The sequence below is a fragment of the Propithecus coquereli genome, unplaced genomic scaffold (assembly GCF_000956105.1).
Source record: "Propithecus coquereli isolate 6110/MARCELLA unplaced genomic scaffold, Pcoq_1.0 Scaffold25, whole genome shotgun sequence".
Lineage (NCBI taxonomy): Eukaryota > Metazoa > Chordata > Mammalia > Primates > Indriidae > Propithecus > Propithecus coquereli.
This window is the reverse complement of record NW_012148063.1, coordinates 10690832-10715513: the sequence shown is the minus strand read 5'-3', so window position 1 is coordinate 10715513 and position 24682 is coordinate 10690832. Positions and strand designations below refer to the sequence as shown.

The window sequence follows — 24682 nt, the reverse complement described above, 5'->3', positions numbered from 1 at the left end:
AAGATCCCATGAAGTGCATTTCAGCACATGGAGGGTCTCCATGGTCAGACAGCTTCAGCTGTTCTTCGGTGTCCTCTTTGATGTAAAGGGAGGTTTAGCTGCATCTCCCTTCAATTTGAGAAGAAAACACTTTCTTTTTCCAAAGTGAAAAATCAGATTACCCCATTTACTATATGAGCAGCCTTTGCTCCAAGATGAAGAAAATGTTGGATTTTTATAGTGCTTTCATTTAACGTCTAGATTTTGTTTCATATAATCTCTTACATAGCCGCATGGTAATTTTCAACCAGCTCAAGAAACATCGAAATAAGTGATTTTGATTGGGAAGGAACTACTGATTGCTGCTTTCAGGAACGATGCAAAGCTACTGGAAATAATTGTAATGACTGCTACACTGAAGCCAGACTGGCAGCTGCTATCACACTTTTCCATTTCCAGGAAACATTAATGATACCAGATACAACCCATTTTCAGCTCTGACTTTTTTTGTGTAATTGAGGCACAAAAATGAAAAAGAAATCTGAGATTTCTAACAAGTGTTATCAGCAAACTCAGTAAATTATGGGGAAATGCATTTCCCAAATGATCTTTGTTAGAACTCGCATCTATGTAATGAACTCAGAAGGCTGTCCATCCTGGTTCTCACCATTGTATTAATAACAAAGTATGGTTAAATCATTTTAGATGACTAGCCTGCACGCAGGGCACAGAGCCACCAAGTAAAAGACTTTGATGTACTCTTTGTTCTACCGAGAAACATAATTAAATAGGTAAACTCCCTAATAGTGCTTACAGTGAAGAAACATCTTGTACTGCTTTATCGTTTCTGAAGATCAGATGCTTCCCCGATTATCTGGGATATAGCTCAGCTTGCCTAAAGTATCTACTCTTTGAAAATTCTAAAATGAATTAATGGGTGCAAAATTCAAATAGATTTCCAAGCCATTAGCTGGAAATTTTACAGAATGGTAATATTTCTCATCATTTGAGCTCAATTAATACAAAAAATAATGTAACTAATGAACAAATCAAAGCAATCTGCTGTGCTGAACTGAGTTAACTGCTATAAAAGTGACAGAGTTAAACCCTTCAAGCCTTTTACAACTGTCTCAGTTTAAAGCAACCTCAAAATATCTTTGGAAGCTCTACTATCAAACTTTTATCAGCTTCTACAGTGGCAATTTAAATGTGGCAAGAGACATCCACTTTGCCACCAAGTACTAATGCAGAAAACAGCCTGAAAATGCTTGAGCTGGACCAACAACATTTTTACAAACGTTTAGTGCTTTACTAAAACCAATCGAAGTTTTGGCCACACCGTTAAAAAAAAAAAGATATTGAGAGACAGAGAGAGAGAGAGAGAGAGAGAGAGAGAGAGAGAACCTAAACTGTGGAGGAGAAATTTAAATGTGGACATTTAATTTGCCATGGCAGCAAAATTGTGTTTGCACGAGAAGTGACACTAAAACTTGTTGGAAATGCTGATAGGTGAAATACGCTGACTTTTGATACTTTTGAATACAGAACATTTATTTGCCAGTTACATTTGTATCTCTTAAAATTCCTCAGTTTAGTGTGCCCGATTACTTTCCTCTGAATCAGGACTTTAAGCGCAGGTTAGTCCAGACAAAGGCAGCGAGGAAATAAAACGACAGTGTCCCCAGGTGCAGAGGCCGTGCACACAGGCTTCCTTGTGGACACAAAGGGCTGTGCGTCCCAGCTGCCGGCCCTCGGCCTGGCGTTGATGCCCTCTGATCAAAACAGACACAATCATACCTACGCGTAGGGATAGGCACGAGGATAAAAATGAGAGAATGCGTGTTGTGTTTTTATTAATTTAACAAGCTGTTGAAAAATTTCGACAATTATTATACTGAAGTTGCTATTATGTCTTTATTGCAGCTCCCAGGTAACAGTAGATTGTCCACAATTTAACTCTGCTCTGGGACAGGACAGAAAGTTAGCCTTACAGAACACCATGGAGTGCTTTTTTCTTTATCATTTAATAAAATGGGTTCACTCTACAGCCTCACAAAAGGAGCGACACTTTTCAAGAGCATCTCCTTTATCCTCAGGTCCTGCGGGCGAGCAGGTGCATCATGATCTGGATTCACCATGAGCGCGGAGCCCTCATCTTTGGGATGTATCTTTACTAAGCTGTAGCTTATTTTTTTAGTCTAGACTGGTACCTTGGACCCTGTTTGCATCTCTGATTAGGATACATGGTTGCAGGACTCTGTAAGGAAGTGATTCATGGCTTTAGCTTACACTTACTCCTCCAGGTGTAGTTCCATATTCAACATCCACCAACTGCCTAAATGAACCGGGAGAAGACTGGTTCTTGTTCTCCTGCAAGCGGCACTCAGGCTTGGCTATCTAGGGCCAGCAGCCCTGTTTGTTTCTCTTTTGCCTTCACAAAGCCTTGATTTTTCTAATTTTAGGAGCACAGTTCACGATTGGCCAGTTCCCTAGATTGCTGGTCAGCTGTGAGAGATGCAGCCCTGGTAAACCAACAGGAGGAAGTGGATTTTATTTTGGCATGTACACTTGTACCTCAAGCCACAATAAGGTCATTATTTTGTAGTATTCCTATGGGGCTTAATATTTGCAAAATAATTTATAGCTGTATTGAGGCAGGATATCTAATTGGAGGTTAATACATGGGTTATAATTCCAATTTTATATCAGGCAAGTAGCTGAATTTGGTGTGTGGGCTGTCTTCTTGCCTGTGGCTGACCACAGGAGAGGGCTATGTCAGCAGCCGGGGGAAGAGAGTGGGGAGCAGTGAGAAGAACTGGAGCAGCTTCATGGTCCTGTCTTGTCCCTGCAGGGAAAAGTACTGGGTGGAGTCGTTGAGGGACTGGGCCGCCTGCTTCTTTACTGCTGCTAAACTCGCCACATCTACCACCTTCTCCGCATGAGTTGCCACTTTGGCCTCTGAGTCCAAAGAAAACCTCCCTCCTTTTCCAGACTGTTCAGAACCATGGTCCTAGGTCCATCCTTCATGACAGGGGTGGACGTCAGGGCTCCTGCCCCAGGCCAGGTTTCCAAATCTGATGTCTGTGTAGTAGTCTCAGAGCCCTGAGTGAACTGGGGCAAGTGCCCCGGCCAAAGCACATGCTCTGAGCTTCTAAGTCTGACACCTGCCACGTTAGATTGACAATGAAAACCTCAGGAGGTTGATAGGGAGCTCAGCTGATTTCTTGGCCTTACCCAAGGGGCCTCCTCTCAGGGATCTTTCTTCTACTGCCCAGAGCCCCCGGGAAAGTCATCCATTTAGTTCCAGCCTCTTGGAAATGTTCTGCGCTGAGGAGCCGTGTGCCCTACACGCTTCCATCAACAAGCTGGGTTCTTAGACTTAAAGATCTGCCATGTGACGGTGGGTCCTGATATCTAGGTTATCTGTTGGTATTTTTATAGATGCCTTTAGCTCACAGGAGCAGATCTGTTGGGGGGGAATTTCAGGAGTCAGGGTAGTCTGGAGTCTTGCCAGCTGTGCTTGAGCAGATGAGGGTAGAGTCGAGGACTAGAGTGGGAGCTGGGGTTCACCTTCTCAGGGAGGAGTCATTAATATACCAGTCATCAGATAAGAGGATTTCAGACAGTGAGAAGTTCCAGCAAGGAACAGAAATCAGGGGATGTGGTAGAGAGGGACCGGTAGGGGCCACCCGCACAGGGAGAGCGGGAAGGTCTCCTGGGAAAATTACATTTCGGCTGAGACCTGAATGCGGAGGAGAAGCCAGCTCTGCAAGACACCAGCCGAGAAGCACAGGGCGTGCAGAACAGCAGATGCAAAGGCCTTGAGGTTGGAACCAATTGTCATCAGAGACATGATTTCATCCAGTTATTGTATCCATTTTTTTCAGCATTGATATATACTATGCATAATTATCATTGGTAACTGCTGCGTGATAGCTGTGGAGGGGAAGGGGTGTAAATTACTCAGCTCTTCCCCTCTAGTGAGAGACATTAAGTCTACCTCCAGAGTTGCACAGTTTTTGTTAATGATGCAATAAACATCTTTGTGCACACAGTCCTTCTCTTTAGTTGTATTGTTTTCTCACAACAATTCTCAGAAGTGAGGTTACTGCTGCAAAGAATATGAGCATTTTGTAGTTATTGGTATACACCGCCACACTGTTCAGAAAGGTGATGCCAATTTATAATGTTACCAGCAACACGCGAGCATGCCTGTTACACCACAGCATTGGGTGTTATAATTAACATTTTGTTTGCTAATTCAGTACATACAAAATGTTACTTTAAGGTTTCTTTAGTGAGCATTTTTCTAATTACCAGGAGGGTTAACATTTTCCCATGAACTGTTTTGCTATGTGGGATTTTTTCCCTCATGAGAGTGAATTATTCTTATCTTTAGCCTATTTATCCATCGGGTGGCCTTTGAAAAAGAAACAAAGTCTCGTATAACCACTCTGGGAAGCTAGGAAGTGGACACGACGTTCTCCAGAGTTAGATTTTCCAAGTGCCCAGACGCTCTGCATTCCTTTCTTTTTGACTGATTTGATAGCACCGTTTCAGATAGCACAAAGGCATCTTGAGGAGTTGCTATCGCATCTCAGGTTGCCCAAAGTGCCCCCAGACAGCACCCTGAGCCCTGAAGAATCGGAGGGATTGTATTAAGCACTGCAGAGGATATTGCAGAGTCAATCAATTATATCGAGAAATTTAATTAACTCTCCAGAAAGAGGAACATTTATAGTGAGTTCGATTTCTAGAAAGCTTCCTTTACATCCTATGACTGCGGCCCACCACTGCCCATCATTTTTCCTCCTGGGCCATCCTGTGCAGGGCCAAGCCCGGGTACCACTGGGCTAGCATCTTATCAGCAAGCACAGGCGCTAGTAGGTCTAGCCCTCAGGTTTCTCAAGTGCCTTAAGTCAAGACTTTGGGGGTTATCTTCAAATTGGATTGTTATCTTCAAATGAGGCTACACATAAAGTCAAATTTACTTCGGTTTGTGTGTAAAAAGCGCTAATTCGTTAAATGTAAACATTCGTGATCTATTGCAATTGATTTAACTTTGTGTTTGCATTTCTACATTTTTTAATATATGAGGAGCCTCAAAAGATGAAAGTGGCCTGAGATTCTCTTGAGCTCTAGGAAGCCCGAGCTGAAGGTTGGGAGGCAGATGGATAAGGGATAGCTCAGTAGGGCCTGGGAGACAAACTTGGAGGATGTAGACGTAGCTAAGGCTGAGCATTTGTTCCTATTGAAGGTTAAAAGACCAGTAGCAGTGGAAACTGAAGGCTGCTATTTATCTTCAGGCTAGGGGGACAGTGCAGACAGCTGCAACATGAGCCTCCTTATAAACCATGCCAATAACCTTAGCCGTGACCTCCGGTCAGAGGAGCGTTTCGGCGGGTACATGGATATTCCCTTTAAGCACCAATCAGCACAGTTGTGTCCATTCTGTTTCTAGGTCTGGTGATGATTCTGCCCACCTTCTTTAGTGAATAATAGGGGAAAAAAGTCTTTGCATATTCTTATTTCAATTTGCCTAAGGAAACAAAGCTCCGCATGAGGAAGAAAGTTACATATTACATTGAGAGCCAATTTTAAAGTTAAAAATAAACATTACAAAAGGATTTTGAATTTTTGGCAGGCACTGAGCTTTCGCAAAGTCAGTCTGATAACTGACATAGATAGCTATTCAAAGTTAAGGTAAAGTCAGCACTTGGATAGTATTTCAGTACATGTGATCTTTAGTTTGGAATTATCTGGGTAATTCTTTCACTTTTTTCACTTCCTTTTATGTAGTTATAGCCTCTTGGAAAATATACTGTTATAAATTAAGTAAAAGCAATCTGTTTGCAGAAACAGATTGGGTGAGGCATTTAAAGTGGTTTTTCTCATATTATTGCCTTATCCAAAAGACCAAGTACAATAAAATGCACGAAATAAATTGCCAGGCTGACGTGTTACCAGTACTGAGTCTGTCAGATAACCGTTTATAGCTCCCCGTAAAGAACTAGATAACTAGGCCCCCAAACATTCCCAATATGAGAAGCAGCCTGATGTGGATAAAACTACTCAAAGTGCTAAATTCCTGTAAGTCCTATTATAATTGTTTTTCTGCTTGAAGGAACTAAATGGAGTCAATTTTTAATTTGTTCTGTTGTCCTTAAAAAACCTGACAGGTATAAGATGGCCAATTAAAATTTTGGGGAAGCAATACTCTGGGGTCTGTATTTCCCGCAGGACGAAGTTGGATTTCTGACAAAAATGGGTTTCCACAAATCTCCTAATGCCCCCAGGGCTGTGGTGTGAAAGGAAGGTGGTCCCCAGAAAGCCCATGGGAAGGCTGGGCCCCCATCCCGAGCTCTGCACGGGCAGCGTTTGTGACAGCGGAGCTGGGGGCCCGCCCGGGGTTTTTCGCGGGAAGCCCTTCTGCTTAGCAGGCCAGCGCCACACGGAGCCTCAGGCACAGCACAAGGACCCGGAATTGACCCTCTGGGAAAAGCAAGGTGTCAGGCATCAGGCTAGGAGTTTCATTCATGCTCCTCCATTTAATCCTTAAACAATTCTGTGAGGTTGGCCATGATTACTCTTCCCAGGTACCTGTGTTAGAGTGCTGTCTTGAAGATTAAATAAGGTTATCTATGCAAGCAGCTGTATATACTAGCAAGCATGGTATCAGTATTTGCTATTATTCTAATCATTATTATAAGGTCAATGTCAGTGCCTCTCACAAGGTGGTTCTAAGAATTAAATGAACTAATTTATAGAAAGCACCTGGGTGTTAAATGAATGTTAGTTTCTTTCACTTCCTTAATAGGATCAATTCAAAGAGTTTATTGTGTGTTCAGTAATATTCCAAATCTACTCCTTGTGTGGATGAGTAAATTGTCAGAGATGGGATCTGATGTCAGGGCTAATTAAAGCCGAAGCCTCAGCTTCCTCTCCGGGGAGCTCAGGGTCAGGATGGTCAAATGCAGTTAATACAGAAATTCCTTATACTGACCCTGTAACCATTTTAGGATTCGGGTTCTTCCTAACCTGTGTGGATTATTTGGTTTTAAGTATATTTCTGTCCATGTCATTCTTCTTTCTGTATCCAAGAAGAATAAAAAAAGAAGGAAAACAAAAAACTTTAAGTGAAACTGAAACGCATTTAAATTTTGAAAAATGTGCAGGTAGCCTATGATAATAATAAAAGCTGACATTGCTTTGTACTAAACCAGATGCCATTGCCAATATTCAACCATTTTGACTTACAAAAATGTCAGTTTCTTATGGCTTAATCTAAATTTTAATTCTTATTGTGTGCCAAGCACTAGGCTAAGCATATAAGTACATTTAGCTTATTTAATTCTCATTAATCCCCACAACTTTATAAAGTTGGTAATGTTATTACTCACATTTTTACAACTGACGAGTTTGTGGAACAGAAAGGTTTAGTCCAAGTACCAAACATAAAACGTAAACTACCATACGCAAAATAACTAAATGTCTTATGGATGTTTTGACTGAGAAATTCAGTTTTGATATATATGAAAACAGATGAAATAAAAAATACCATTAAAAAACATTTCTTTACAATGGATATATTATTATTTAACTAAATGAAAACTGTTTTCCTTCTAATCCTAAAATGTTTCTATCCCTATCTGTTTATACCTATCATCTATTTATCTATAACTTTAAATCATCAATTAAAATAATTACTTAATAATTATAATTACAAATTATCATTTTGAGTCACTGTGATTGGTAGAATTTAAATGCAAGGATAGATATGGTTGTCAGAAAATTTACTGTAAAAGGAAATAAAAAGTTTATATATGATCCTTAAAAATATTTGTTTCCTTTCACATTTTCTGCAATGGTTCTCTTTTCCTTGAGCTGCCATTTTACATTTTGGGAAAACTGACACATTGACAACTTGACTTTTATTGACTAAATTTTAAACGTAAATTTTGTCTTTAGTAATTATCCTTGCTTCTCCTTGAAAATCATTTGTTTACAGATACCATCCTTACTAAGTCTCAGATTTTTCCCCTGTAATATGCTTTTTAAATGGTTTTATAAAAATATTTCCATAGGGGATACAAAATAATAATATGATGACATAATTTGTTTTACTCCTGTGCAATTTCATACACATACATAAAGCAATATTATAGCAGATTAACTTTCTTATATGAGATTAAATTCTCATTAATATATTTTTAATGTTTTATGAAAAATATTTTAATACAAGGAAGTACAATTTCCTCATCTATTTTACTACAATTGCATTTTTTGTTTTAGATCATTTTCATTAAAATATCTTCTGTTTCCTAACCTAAGAAAAGTTAATTCTTTTTTTCTTAAAGAAATAATTGGGTCATATTCTGTAATTGCTATTGGAGGTATCAGGCTAGAGAGTATCTTGGCAAAAGTAAAATCTATGTTGGAACTGGAAAATTGGAAAGTACTAGAAGATATTGCTATACTTGACTTTATAAGAATATATCAACGTGTGGTTAGTATTATTGTTTTCTTTTCAGTTATCTCTCTTATATTTGTGTTGAAAAAATATGTGACTTTTTGGATTTTTATTTAGTTTTTAAAAAGGATTAAAACTCCATTAAAAAATTTCACAACACTATAAGCCTATATTCTTTACATATCTTACTTTAACATGTACTATTTTGAGTATTTATGTTAACTTTCTCTAATGGTAACGTGGACTATCATTATGTATTTTTTGTTGTTACATATCATCTTAATCCCTCAGTTCTTTATGTGGAAGTTATACATTTTAGTTACAAATCTTTTTCATCTCATGGACTGTGGGTAGGTAATAGCTGAAATTTCCAAAAACTGTGTATCCACAATTCATAATATAATCATCAACTACACAGCAACCTGCCTGCCACCACCACACTGTCTTGGTCAGACCACTGCCTTGGCTCGCTCAGAAATAAGCACAACAGGCTTAGTTCCAGGTCGGGTTTTGATTTTTGCACTTTGCAAATCCCTTTTATCAGGATGGAGATGAGGATTGGCTCTGGGCCTCTGGATGTTCCAAACCACAGAGGTAACTTTGGTGCCTACACACTCACTTGCCCTGGTGTGTGCTTGCATGCGTGTGCACACACACGGACATGTATGTGCCTGCAATGTTGCAATCCCTGGCAGGAAGGATTTAAGGCACTTCTGTTCAATCATTAGGGCTGAAATCAATAGTTCATTATTGATTGTTGTTTATGACCTGAGTGTCATTGAAATCTCCAAAGAACAAGATGGCTCATCGGATTTTCTAGAAACTTTATTTGCTGCTAAACCTTTCATATTAAGAATAAAGGAAAGTCATGGAAAATCTTTTCTGGTGATTTAAATAATCCCTAGATACACTGGGAAGATGTCCAAATATTAGCACTACGTTTGATTTTACATTCAGGATCAATCTTTATCTGTTTCTACGTTTGAAAAACATCCTTGCAAGGTTGTGAGATTGCATGCTCAATGATCAGAAGGCAACATCCATCTTCTATAATAGTAACTCACAAGGAGTGGAGAATAATCTTTTTAAAGGAATTAAGAAAAAATATAACTTTGAATTAATCTGGTTTAGATTAATCAATATTATTAAAGAATATTAAGGTTAGCCAATTAGGGAGTTTAAGTGGTTTTGAATTATATACTGTTTAAAATAAACATTGGCCCAGTGATGGTTTCCTATAACATTTCCTCCTTCATTCTGAATTGATTGTGCTTTATTTTAGTGAAATGTTGTTCTGTGAAAAATGTTAGACACTGGATTCTGCTACCAAAAGAGATTGGTCTTGCCACTTGTGGAAGTGTAAGAAGAACTGGCTCAGGCCAGTCCTATGCTCCCACCCCTCAGTTGTCACGGGGGGTCTACCGTTCCATTTCTGTTGCCACCACCACACTTAGTCCCTTACCATTGGTCTGCGAATTTGCCTTACTGTTGCAATTACCTCTCCACTGTTCTCCTGCCTTCTGACCTTCTATCCTTTCAAATTCATCCTTTACAACTGCCTAATTAAACCTTCATTAACTCAGCTTGTGTTGCATTTGTCCACTGGGGACAACAGAAATTTACCGTCATCTGTTGGATACATTTCAGCTTCCTTGGCCAGGCGTTAAGGCCTTCATGATGGCCTTCAAGCCAGCTCTTATCCTCTAATCCTCCCTCACGGGAACATTAGCCTCCAGTTAAATCACAGTTGCGAGCTCCAGACAGGAGTCAGGGACTCTCCACCTCCTCATCTTTCCTTATGCCATTCCTTCCTTCCTGCTGGATTTCCTTCCCCACCTCTGCTTATTAAAATTTGTGATGCTCACTTTTTCTATGAAGCCTCTCCTGATCACCCAAGTCAGAAGAATTTTTCTTTTTTTTAAGCTTTTATGCAATGTTTGTGCTTCTCTGGAGGCCCTTATTACCAAGTTTTGTGAAAATATCTCATTTATAGTTATTGTGAAAATATCTCATTTACAGGAATCCCCCATGGTGTACATCTTAATTCAGTGGGTGTTCAAGAAAGGTTTGTTGGAAAAGTGGATGTCAAGAGGGTAGCGTGGCTGCATAAGGAAAGAGGGTCTAGCCCCCTGTTGCACCCATGTGTCTGGATCAGCGGGAGGCAGGGTGCAGCGTAGGTCTAACGTGGCAAGCAGAGGGGTCACCTGGAGTTGGGGCAGAAACCTGGAAATCAAGACCAAGGAGGAGCTGCTGGGCAGCCAGGAACATAAGGATTTGAGTCAATGGTTGGGTCAATGCCTCCCAGAAAGAAAGTCAGGAGGAGTAGGAGCAGGAGAAACTGTTTGCTTAGGAGTCCTCGATCAGGAAAGGAGAGGACCAAAGAGGCAGGTGGGAGGCAGAGAGGAGGCCCTACAGATGCAGCCCCACCTGTCAGAGCCCCATCTTCTCCCTGACCTCGGACATCATGTTAAGCTCATGCATATCTGACCTCATTTAATTCAATGACATTTATAAATGACCGTGGCATGGAAGGCACTGTGTGAAGTGCCCTCTCATTGAGTCATGACACAATAATAGTAACAGGGCCAGCATCTGTTGAGTGTTTTCTATTGCCAGGTGCTGAACTGTGCTTAAACATATTGTTTCATCTAATCTTAGTAACAAAACTGTGAGGCAGGTGCTATGATTAGCATCCTTACTTAGAGTTTAGGTGATGGAGCCTTAGAGAAGTGAAGTGGTTTGCCCCAGTTTGAATGGGTAAGCTGAGGCAGGCTTGGGGTGGGGGCTCTCATCCCTCCCCACGGCCAGCCACTCCGAGCTCTGGGGCTGCTTCTCGCTACTGGCTCAGTCCATTGCATTCTTCCCAGGCCAAAGGGGCAACAGTAGCTTTTAGGTTTGGGTCCTGAAAAACATTTTTGGTCCCTTGGAAAATTCTCTTTCACAAAATAGGTTATGAACATGATCTAATCCCATTAAGAAAGGCAGTCGGCGATAGCTCTGTGTGTGCGGGCGTGCGTGTGAGAGTCTGTGAATTCAGAGTTTGCAGTTAGCCAGGACCTGTGGTACTGAGCACCCTGGAGAGGACCGAGGGCAACAGGGTAAAGGCTGGGCCCGAGCTCTGGCCCTCAGGGCCACCCCAGCTCCATCCCGCTGCTCGGCGGTCCTGACTCACCAGCTGAACTTGACATGCAAGTCCCTGAACTCTGGCGGCCTACATCTCCTCACAGGTAAAATGGAGCTCACAGCAACTGCGTCCTGGGACTAGTGTAGGGTTAGGTAGGACAACGTCACGCAGCATTGAGGATTTGCCCCCGGACATGTTATGACTGCTGTTGTTGGTATTTAGACCGGAGCTGCTTAATAGAATGACATTGCAGAACTGGATTAATTATAAGGCTTCCTTAACTTTCATTTAATTCTATTTCAAATGTAATCTTTAAGTATTTAAAAATTTTAAAATACATGAAAAGAAATATTGAGGGAGTCAGTGAAACAATTAAAAAATATTTACAAAAGAAAAACCGACCCAAGATTAATATGAGAAATATAATTACTCTTATAATCTATAATGTCCTTAAGTAAAGAGCTTTGGAACTATTTAGGAAAAGGAATTGCATAAAGACATCTTTTTAACTGATTAGTTTCCAAAGCATCTAATGCCAAATCAGTAAAGTCACTAAATTAAAACCAACCAACAAACAATGAATCAAAGCAAATACTCCGGACAACAGCACGCTCCTGACACCTGGGATCCAGTGTGGTGTTCAACCGGCCCAGGGCAGAACCAGAACTCAGCCCCTGCTCTCAGGGGACTGGCGAGGGGGCAGCTGGGGGCAGGTGGATGTCCGTGCACAGATTTCCAAATTTGTTGGTACGATTTCCAGTAACCATGTCCAGCTTCCCATCCGCATGCCACCTTCCAACTTCCCAGTGGCACCTGGCTGACCTTGTTGCCTGTCCCCTCTGCTGGGGGCTTCATCACTTGGTTTCAACTCTACTGGATGTGGCCTTCTGATCTTCACTACAGCAATTCACGGCTAATTGCACAAACAAAGGGAGTGTCTAAGTTGCTCCTAAAGAACACTTAATCCTAAATCCACTTGCATTTCTCTCTAGAATGCACTTGATGACTTTTTGCTACGTACATACCCACCAAATTTTAGTTATTTTAGATATTACATAAAACTAATTTATGTTCCCTGTACATTCCAGGAAGGCAACTAGTAAAAGCCATTCAAAAGCGTTTGGTGGTACAGAGGAGTAGGTATTTTGTGATAAAAAGGTCTCTATGTACTATTTTTCTTAGATAATCAAGCACTAATTTTATGCTCACATTTCAGGTGTAAGTGCTGCATGAAATGATTTAGCATTATAAATCTGGCAACGTGGAGTTTGTAGTTTTATGAGTTCCCACTCAAAGTTACGACAGTAGCTAAACTCTCGTATCCATTTAGGATTTCAAATGTACGGTAATGTTAATAACAGCTGTTGGGTTATGGAGTGCTTGCTTTGGGGGTGCCCTTTGCACACACTGAATCTAATTCTTTTAACAATCCTGCACGACGGAACTTATTCTCTTCATTTTACAGATGCAGAAACTGAGGCCGAGAAGCTGTCAAGGATTAGTCCAAAATCACGGAGCTGCGCAGGGTCAGAGCCACACCTGGGTGCGGGTCTGCTTGGCTCTTGCCGCCCCGACGGCCCAGTTACAGAATGCCAGGCACACAGAGCAGCAGCGCAGGAGGGCACTTCTTCACCCCTGCCGAGCTTAAAAGTCTTGTGACTGAAAGCTCAAGATAATTGTAAAGGTGAATCAGATGACAGCTCCACTTCAAACACTATCAGTGCTTGGAATGTCAAGTGTCTGAGATGAAACTGCAATTAAGAAAAAAACCTGAGAGTCTCAGTAGATTCCATGACTAGCCATTATCACAAGATAAGTGTCTTTTTTGAAAAACAAACTAAAAAGATGATATAGAAAAAATGTTATCTGAATACTGTCTAAATTCTGTGGGGAAAAGAGAAAAGAAAGAACCTAGAGTCCTAGTCTCTCAAAATCATTCCGTAATTTTTAAGAAAAGAGCAAAGCAAAAGAGACAGTTTCTCCTATGGTGTCTTCATTCTGAAAATCTTTAACAACCTCCTGCCATACGTACTTCGCCAAGGCCGCCAGTCTGTGCACACTGCACTAGAGTTTCCAAGCTGGACATGCCACACTAACAGCAAAGTGTGTTCCTGGGTTCCCCGTTCAGTTATTTTTCTATGTTAAATGAATGAAAAATAATGTCACATACTCAGAGAGAGAACGGCTACTGTTCTGTTTCTAGTGTTCTTTGCTCAAACACTTGCATTTCAAGTGTCAAAAGAACACCTATGTCAATTGTTAGGGCTTGGGGTGTTCACCTGGGGTGATTTTATAAGAGAAAGTCAGAATTTAAAAGAAATAGGTAAGAAATGTAGGAGTTTGAAGCGGTCCCCAGAGCTGGTTCAGGTGTGATACAGACCCTGTGTGCTGAGGAGGTAGCTGCCTCGCCAGCCAGGGGCAAGCGCGTGGGGTGAAGGCCACGCCAGGGAAGGCTGAGGCTCCCCCGGCTTAGGGGCTGGGGAAACTGGCCCGGCTTTGCTTGCTGGGGCGGGGGTCCCTTTCCCTTTTGTAAGCAGTGGGGACCAGGTCTTTAAAATGTTGTTTAGACTTTGTGAAGAGAAAAGTGTCTTTTTTGTCCTATAAGCAACACCAAAAGCAAATGTGAACCTGACATATGCCTCTGATTTCTCTCTTTAGGGCTCTTGATTTTGCAGCATATATTGCCCTGAAAAAGCACTTTCATCCTGACAGTGTCAGCAACCAATAAACACAATGACTTTTTTTTTTTTTTTTTGAGACAGAGTCTCGTTCTGTGGCACAGTTTAGAGTGCAGTGGCCTCATCGTGGCTCACTGCAACCTCCAACTCCTGGGCTCAAATGTTCCTCCTGCCTCAGCCTCTCAAGTAGCTGGGACGGGACTACAGTCATGAGCCACCACACTCAACTAATTTTTTTATTTTTTGTAGAGACCGGGTGTGCTTTTGCTCAGGCTGGTCTCGAACTCCTGGCCTCAAGCAATCCTCCTGCCCGGGCCTTCCAGAGTGCTAGGATTATAGGTGTGAGCCACCACGCATGACCCACACAAAGACTTTTTAAAAGTTAGATACAATCTATTTATGTTCTGTCTGCTTCTTGGGAAAAATAATCAGATGGTCTTTAAGGCAATATACATATACACACAGATATACATATATATACATACGCAAGCATACATACACATGTACACATTTACATACATATACATTTACAAACACACACATTCACATACATATCTATACACAAATACACCAACATACACAATGCGCACATACAGGCACACATGCATGTACACATGCATACACACGCACAAACACATACGCACAAATGCACACATATGCACACAAACTTCTATAGACTGACACATCACATATACATGTGTATGTATTTTTTAAGTTAACCTGTTGTGGAGAGTTTCCCCTGAAAAGAGCTTTTTTCGGGAGAGGAGGGATGCTATGGAATTCAGTAAGGAGCATGTTTCATTACGGATGACTGAGGTTCACAGTAAGAACTAGGCGTTGTTGAATTTAGCACGGATATGAGGAGACAGTCTTTGACGATAAGCCATTTTCTATGGCAGAAATTATAATCATATTACTGATTCTGAAACTTAATTGCCAATTCTTGACTAAGATTTTTAGTACTTTAAAAGGGGTTTGTATTAGTAGTATAGGCTTTTTTGTAAAACCAGCGTTAGAACCCAAAATTTCACCTTTGTTTCTGCCTCTCTGATATTCTCAGAGAATATTGTTTTATTACCATCTATGTTATTATGTGTAGTAAACATAAATGTCCTGCTTTATGTATCAATAATAAAATACGCATTATTTTCCTAAAAACAGCAATACATACTGATATTTCCTGACAATAAATATTTATGGACAATTCATACAGTTTTATCATCCATACCAATTGTAACAGCTGTGAGTTCATCATTCAGTCTGGATGACTTTATAAAGCACTGAATAATGAACTCCCACCTATTCCAAAAGACATGGCCTATAAAATAGCATGAATTGTCAGTAAATAGTTATTCTGATAAAATATTCCATTCACCCCTCCACTTGCATAAAGATAGATCATGTTCCAAAAGATGCATAATTTTATAGATGGAAGAATAATTTTTAAAAGTGATTTACATGACAGAACCATGTAAAACAGCCCTGGCACGAAGGGAGCAGGGCTGAGTCATCGGTCCTTCCAGCAGCCTGGTTGATAGCGGGCTCGCTTCCCCGTCTATAATCAAATCAAACCAGCGAGGCGGGGGGTGCTCCCACCATGGGCAGTGCCCTTTGCTGGGTGCTGTCATCTACCTGCGACAAATTTATAGCTACACAGTGTATGCTTCATCATGACGCGTAGGCCCATGAGTCGGTGACACCGCCACTCCTCATTCTGGCAGGCCTCTGTGCCGCTCCCGCCGTGCAGGAGCTGTGGTGGTCGTTCCTTCCCCATGGTGGTTGGGGCATTCTCTCCTTGGACTTTGTTTCTGCTGCAGCTCTCTGGGCTGGGCCATCTTCCAGATTGTTCCACCAGCAAACATCTATATGGCGACTTTGGCTTCTCCCACCATGACATGCAGCAGAGATTAAAGATATGCTCTCCTGTTTGGTGTCAGGATTGTGCTAGGAGCTGAGGATATAGCTCCACAGGAAAGATCTGGTCCCTGACCTCATAGAGGGTCAGTCTAGCAGGGAAGAGGGACATTAAATAAATAATTAGAGCTACTGCGCTGTGGGAGCAAAGGACCCAGGAGCCCTGGCCTGGCTGCAGGGTGGGGGCTGCCTGCATTGGGATTCTCTGGGGATGACTGACGGAGGACAGAAGGGGCAAAGAGGTGGCATGAAGAGTCCAAGCAAAGAGGACGGTTTGAGCAAAGGCCCTGAGGCGGGAGAGAGATCTGTTCAGAACTTAGATGAGTCCAGTAGAGCTGGAGGGGAGGGTCCGGGAGAGGGATGTTTGAGGTGAGGCTGGAGCGTAGGTAGGAGTCAGGTGATGTGCCCTGAGGGCCATGGAAGGGTCATCACCTTTATTCTAAGAGTAAATAGGAAGCCAAGGAGGTTTCAAATGGACAAGTGGCATGATTAACTTTGAGTCATGGCTACTGTTTGGACAATATTTGATGGTGGGAAAGGTCGATGGTACTGCACACCAAGGGCAAAGTGATGGTGGTGGCTTGGACTAAAGCAATAGAGAAATGACGTATTTTGGAAAATAAAAAAAGATAGCTAGAGCTTGATGATGTTGAATTTGATTGAGTGAGAGAGGGGGATGTTTGGATTCCTAGCTCCCGCAAATGGACGGAAGCAACAGCGTTAGCTCTGATATGGAACACGGAGGGATACAGAGCTTTGAGGCAGAGAGAAGAGCATGAATTTGCCCTTTGGATATGTTAAGGCCAAGTCCCTGTGAGGCATCCAGGGGAGGCAGGTGGCTCTACACATGGGGAGCTCAATTATATGATGTCATCTATGTTACAATACTGTTTTTGTTTCAGGTTTTAGAATATCTAAAATAAGATGGGATTAGTCTGTTAAATATGCTAAGAACTTCAATGAGCAGTTTTCTAATTGCTACTCACATCTCCTGGTTCCTAATGTGGGGCTCTCTCTGCCAGACCACTGTGCGTAGAAGAAACGCACACCTATGAACTTTGTGGGGACGCAGGGCGGTGACAAACAGGCTGGAATGGAGAAGATGACTCCTGTCTAAAGAAGCTGACAGTCTGGGACCGAGTCCAGCCCATCAGGCTGGCTGCAACCTCCCTGAACCTTGGCTTGCTTTTATGTAAGATGGAGAGAGGGACAAGATAATCTCCCAGATCATTTACAGTTTTATAATCCTACAATTCTTTGGAGTAGAGATAAACATTCCACAATTCATTTTACTTCAGCATGGTAAGAGCTGCTTTTTTTTTTTTTTGACAATAATCACCAAAATATAAACATGTTTACACAAAATTGGCACCAGTGCCAGGCCATTGTAGCAATGGATGCAAGACCATTCTTGTAGAAGGGCTTGATGTGTGAGCAATTTGGCACCATATGTTTGCAGAAAGAAACTGCTGCTTCCAACTGCTTTTTATTTCTAAAAGGAAGTGAAGAAAAGCATACGACTGGATAGTCTGACTCTTCTCATAGCTAAATCTGAAACTATTAAAATGAATTTCTTTCTATAAAAAGATAAGAGGAAAAAATATTTTTATAGAGGGTAATTTGGAGACACAGGACATAACCTTTGAGTCAAGACTTCTTGACCAAGGACTTTGTTTTGATTTTCACTTTTTGGCTCTAAAAGGACAAATTTGACCTGATGATTACTTGGAGGGGTGATAATATTTCTTTTTCTTGAGTCTGTGTCTTTATTAAGATTAGTATAATATGTGTATCAACTCATCTTTGACTTAAAATTAGTGTTACCATGATGGAATTTTTCTTCTATGATGTCTTGGTTTGAATGTTTTAATATTACCCAAATGCTTTATTCAGTGAAGAAAAGAACATTTCACTCTTTTTTTAAGTGACTCAAGAATTTTTTTAAGGAAAAAAAATTCCAGAATATTCAGATTAATACTTCTTTTACTAATGATGTGATCTACAATATTTTAAACATTCTTAAAAAACTTAATCTGCTTTTTGCAGACATGATGTCTTGGTTTGAATGTTTTAATATTACCCAAATGCTTTATTCAGTGAAGAAAAGAACATTTCACTCTTTTTTTAAGCGACTCAAGAATTTTTTTAAGGAAAAAAAATTCCAGAATATTCAAATTAATACTTCTATTCCTAATGATGTGATCTACAATATTTTAAACATTCTTAAAAAACTTAATCTGCTTTTTGCGGACATGATATTCATCTGATTTTATCTTGAATATTTAAGAGATTTTATTTTAATAAGAAAGGAAAAAATGCTGTCAATATACTGGTTAAAGTTGATTGAATTTGAAATGTATGCTAAAATTGTATAGGCCTCATTTCTTTTCCTAAGCTGTTAAATAACTAGATCAGAAGGTTAACTTGATGTAACCTGACTGATATTCAGTGCATTTCAATTATATACCACTATTCTACAAATGCTATATTTTGCTTACAATTGGTAATTATTAAATATAAGCTGTTTAAATTTTATCTTCAAAATGATAAATTTGAAGGTTAATTTACTAGAGAGCTTGCTATGGATTTCTACTTCTGAAATTAAACGAAATTAAGCTTACACTATTTAGACTTCGCACAGGAAAACAATTCGCGATTTTCAGCTATTGTTATTTTGTAGCACTGGTGCTACAGTGTTTTGATCTTCCCTTACCTTACAATCTATTTTACATCATGTTGCAAGTTTACACTCTTAAAGGCACAACTCTAAACATGCCAACTGCTGCCACTGCACCCCATCCCATACAGACACTTCCCCAGCTGTGTTGGGGCAAAGTCTCAGGTCTTTCCATTGGACTTCAAAGACATCCTTGACGGTAACAACCAGGTGTTACTCACTCCTGAGGCTGTTTTCCCTGGGAGCCTCCTGACTACCCCCCCAACTCCAGAGTCAGATGGGCCCAGGCTTGTTACTTGTCCAGGCCTGGTGTTTGCTCACATTTGCTTGCACTGGTTTCTGCCCCTGGAACATCCTACTCATCTCCACAGGTACAAAGCCTACCCATCTTTCTCATCTCAGTTCAAATGATACCATTTTCATGATTTTCTGGCTGGAAGAAATGTCTTCTCTTCCATTCCCTCCTTGATAATTTTAACGGTACTTCTGATGACATCATTTCCTGTCATAAGTTGTGGTTATACATGTGTTATGAAGCAATGTTTGTGTTCCCCAAAATTTACATGTTGAAGTCCTAACCCCCAGTGTGGCTGTATTTAGAGATGGGACCTCTAAGGAAGTAATTGGGGCTAGATGAGGTCATATGGGTGGGGCCTTGATCTAATAGGACTAGTGTCCTTATAAGGAGACACTAGAGGGCTCACGCTCTCTCTTTCCCTGTGCACATGGAAAGGCCACGTAAGGACATAGCAAGAAGGTAGCCATCTGCAAGCTGGCAAAAGAGCCCTCACCAGATACTGAATTGGCTGGAACCTTGATCTTGGACTTCCAATCTCCATGACTGTGAGATCATAAATTTCTGCTGTTTCAGCCATCCACCTATGGTATTTTGTTATGGCAGTAAGAGTTGACTAAGAAAACATGTGGTAGATGGTATCTTCTTTGGAGTGAAGGCTTCTTGAGGCTAGCATGCATTTAATATTCCCCTTTGCTCGTCACACTGCCTGGCTCTGTGTAGCATGGGGAGCGCATAGTATGACCCCCTCAGCTCACGGTGCAGAGAAATCAGCGCGAACTCAAAAACTGTTAGCTGAAATGGGTGAGGCCAGCTGAAGAGCCATGACTGGGAGCAGGCTGTGGAGGCCAATGTGGGAGTAAAGAGGAGGATGGCATGAAGGAAGCAGACCTCAGGAAATGGCAGCAGAAATACAGTTTCTGGAGGTGACAGGCTCAGCCCCTAATGTGAGAAACTTTCATCCCACGCACACAACAAGAGCTGACAGATGAGGAGAGGACAGGGTGGAGATTGCACAGAAACGATGCAGAATGGAAATGGTGATGAAGGGCCACCTGGCCCTGCGGGGGCAGACCTCAGAGGATGCTCAATCCCCACTTCAAGGAGGTGAGGAGGTCACTCAGGAACTTCAGGTGCAAAGGACAAATCTCATGACAGAGCAACGGACCCTGAGGCAAAGGTGAGCAGTGCAGGCCGAGGGTAGATGTACCTCCCAGACTGATTTGGTTTTGGAAAGCAGAGAAAATAATTCTTACTAGATAATTCAGTAAAACAAGAATAATCTTTCTTTGTGGAGTGGACACTCTTCTCTCAAGGAAGCTCTTTCATTTAACTGGAAAATCCAACTCTTTTGAGAGTGAAGAATTTGAAATAAAAGGCAGCATCTTGATATTATAAAAGAAAATATGGGAAGGAGTGGTGAAACTTATTAGAGAAAGGATATTCACACATACTCACCAAGATGAATTGCCAAGAATGATGAAACCTCCGATCGAGTATTAAAACTTAATTAATACAAACAAATAAACTGAATGAAGAAATCAACGCTGAAGAAAGATCTCAGGGAACAGACAGCAAGACAACTGGAGGAAATGAAAAGTCAGTTGAAAGAACTCAGGAAAGAAGTAAAAGAAAAAAATCATAGAAATGAAGATCAAATTGAAAGGAGCAAAAGAATAACAGTGCTGTGAAAAACTCAGTAAAGACACAGGTAATAGAAATTATAAAAATCAAGCAAAATCAAATTGAAATAGGGAGTTTAAAATGATTGAAGATAAAATGAGAGATAGAGAAGACATGCATGATTGGAGTTACTGAAGAGGAAAATACACTGGAACAGAACAAATATTAAAAGATTTAATTTAAAAAATTGTTCTTGCAATAAAAGAAGATTTGAACTGATTTTTTAGTCAGTTTGAAGTACCTTAGACTGGGTCATTTGTAAACAACAGGAATGTATTGCTCACAGTTCTGGAGGCTGGGAAGTCCAGGACAAGGCACCAGCAGATTCGGTGTCTGGTGAGGGTTTGTTCCTCACGTGGTGCCTTCTATGTATCCTCATATGGCGGAAGAGCAAAAGGACCTCCCTCAACCTCTTTTATAAGGCACTAATCCCCCTCATGAAGTCAGAGCCCTCACGACCTAATCACTTCCCAAAGGTGCCACTTCTTAAAGCTTTGTATTGGAGATTAGGTTTCAACATACAAATTTTGGAGGGACACAAACATTCAGACCAGAGCAAGTGACGTATTGGAAGAGCATACGGTGGGTCAGGGAAAACTGACCGACCAGCATGATCAACACCAGGCAGGAATGAAAGGGTTAGAAGCTGGTCTGTACCCCATCCTCTCTATCCTGGGGATGACTGGAGAGAAAGGAAGGACAGGAGAAAGGAATGGCCATATCAAATCTAGGACACATGTATTGGAGGAAAATGCCAGTTATTGGACTATACGGTGTGCTGTTTTGGGATGGAAAGCAATACCCTCTGCACGCAACCTAGAGACCTCGCTTGTCCAGTCGGAAACAGAGTGCATTGCAGTGCAGCAAAGAAGGACTCAGGAGCTACCCCATTTGACTTCATGCTCTCCCGGTGTCTTGCAGTTATCTCTATCCTTTGAATTATTAATAAAGAGGCAGATCTCTGATTCTTGGGAGCCTGATTTGAGAATCTGACCCTTTGTGTTATCTTGCCAAGACATATCCTATGTTACTAAGTTTTAAATATAAAGAAAAATAATTGAGCAGCCAGATAAAAAGAGCAAGTGACTTAAAAGGGGAAAAACTTCTGTTGGTCACAGAATTCTCCACAGCTGCCTTCAAGGTCAGAAGACAAAAGAAATACCTATATAAACTAAAGGAAATAAAATATGTCAGAGATTTTAGATCTAGTAAGACTCTTCTTCAAATAAAATGTCTAAAGGCAAACAGTTTTGAAAAAATGTGACATTTGGGGAATATCGTTTCTCCGCTTTATGAGAAAATGACTAGAGGACAATTCTCAGGAAACCCAGAGAGGACAAAAATGATCAGTGCTCGGTATTGAATGTATTTCACTGAAGAACTAAGACTAAAACAACGTGGAGATTAGGGTGGCAAAACAATGTAAATATTAAATGCTCTCTCAATGTAGAAATGATGCAACTAACAAAAAAAAAGGGGGGGGAGGGGGGAAGAAGATGGGAAGTGGAGTTAATCTGCTGATTGCATCACGTGCGATAGTTGGGGATTAAAGAATAGCATTTTAAGCAACTATTTCAAATACTGGAAAAAAATAAGTATATTTAACAGAGCAAAGGTAAATACCAAGTATCTTGGTTTTATTTAAACAACTTTCAGGTCAAAGAGGAAATAAAAAAATTACAAAATAAATAGAAAAAATACCGTATATCAGAAGCTATGAGACACCACTAAAATGCTCAGAGAAAAATGCATTACCTTAAATCTTTATCTAATTAAAATAAAGAATTGATAAAGGATTAAACTAACTCAAAAAGTTAAGGAAAAGAGCAACAAAATGAATGGAATTAAATCAGAAGAAATATTTAAAAGTAAAAGATGAAATTAATTAGAAAACCCAAACAGCAGAAGTACAAAATGAATCCAACAGATGGCTTTTGAAAGGAAAAAAAAAACAACAAAATATATAAGCCAATCAATGAAGAAGTTGATTCGTCTACTCAAGAAAAAATAAAGAATATACAAATAAGAAATATTAAAGGGAAAGAGAATGTAACAGAAAATGAAGTGAATTCGAAGAAACACAGAACATTAGTTTGTCCAACTCTGTGTACATAAATTTGAAATTTGGATGAATTGAAAAAATTTCTAGGAAAATGTAATTTGTCAAAACTGACCCCAGAAGATAGAGAAAATCTAAAAGACTTATTTCTATGGGAGAAATATAGAAGGCTATCAAAAAACTGCTCTCCACTAATCAAAAAGAAAAAAAATCACAGGTCCAAGACATGACGATTCCACAAATACAGTGCCTTTTCCAGAGCTTCGGGTGAAAAATGGAAAAAAAAAAAAAAATCTCTGGGGGAAGTATAACATTGATACCAAAACACAAAAATTATAGAGAAAGTAAGCAACAGACCAATATCACTTCTGAATATTGAAGTACCCTTAAATAAAATATTAGCAAACTAAGTTCGGTAGCATTATAAAGGAATGATGCATCGTTACCAAACTTCAGTTTATTTCAGAAATGTAAGGATGATTCAATTTTATGAATTCTAAATAAAATTTATCATATTAAGCAGTGGTCCCCAACCTTTTTGGCACCAGGGACCAGTGTCATGGAAGACAGCAGGGGCATAGAGAGGGGTTGATTTCCGGATGATTCAAGCGCATTACATTTATGGTGCAGTCAAACCTCTCTGCTAATGATAATCTATATTTGCAGCCACTCCCCAGTGCTAGCATCACCGCCTCAGCTCCACCTCAGACCATCAGGCATTTTCTCATAAGAAGTTCACAACCTAGACCCCTCGCATGCTCAGTTTACAGTAGGGTTCTCACTCCTATGAGAATCTAATGTCGCCTCTCATCTGACAGGAGGCGGAGCTTATGCGGTGATTCGAGTGATGGCCAGTGGCTATAAACTCGCTCACCTCCTGCTGTGCAGCCCGGTTTCCTCACAGGTGACTGACTGGTATCAGTCCACGCCTGGGGGTTGGGAACAGCAAATATTAAGGATATAAGTAAAAAATAGTATGACCGAAGCTGGGCTTGGTGGCTCATGCCTATAATCCTAGCACTCTGGGAGGCCAAGGCGGGAGGACGCTTGAGCTCAGGAGTTCCAGAGCAGTCTGAGCAAGAGTGAGACTCCGTCTCTATTAAAAATAGAAAAATTAGTCTCTACTGAAAAAAAGGAAAAATTAGCCTGGCGTCGTGGCATGTGCCTGTAGTTTCAGCTACTCGGGAGGCTGAGGCAGGAGGATCACTTGAGCCCAGGAGTTTGAGGTTGCTGTGAGCTAGGATGACACCACTGCACTCTACCCAGGGCAACAGATGGAGATTCTGTTTCAATAAACAAATAACTAAAATATTATGACCATATCCACAGATGTTTATAAAGCACTGGACAATATTCACAGCCATTATTGATAAAAACAGAACACAATGAGTGAAATACTTCCTTAATAAGTCAAAATACATATTTTAACTTGGTCCAAAAGCCAGCACCATGCTTAATGGAGATATACCACAAGTATTTCCACTAAAGTTCCACTGTCACCAACATCATAGTCAATATTTAACATTATACTATAGATAATGGTCAATGCCATTATACACAAAAAGATTTGAGGTAAAAAATTGGAAAAGAGGAGGCAATATAACCACTTTTTAGAGGATTTATATTTTACACCTGGAAAACCTGAGAATTAACTGAATAAGCAAAAGGATTCAGTAAGTGGAGTTGAAAATGAATATACAGACTTCAATAGTTTTACACGACCCATATGAAGGAAACTTTAAAACACAACTAAAGGACCCATAAGAGAAGAACAAATGGAAAGATATAGCATGTTCTGGGATT

The 24682-nt window shown here is 40.5% G+C and overlaps 1 protein-coding gene across 2 annotated transcripts in view; it reads right to left on the bottom strand.

Moving 5' to 3' along the window:
* Window positions 1-24682, bottom strand: part of PACRG (PARK2 co-regulated) — a 538852-nt gene that overhangs the window by 11034 nt on the left and 503136 nt on the right. Inside the window, exon 6 of one of the 2 annotated variants that reach the window (XM_012646804.1) lies at window positions 24045-24137. The exons of the other annotated variant lie outside the window; for it this stretch is intronic. Within the exon in view, the coding sequence (XP_012502258.1) occupies window positions 24045-24137 (93 nt within the window). The remainder of the gene's footprint in view (window positions 1-24044; window positions 24138-24682) is intronic. 2 annotated transcript variants of the gene reach the window in all.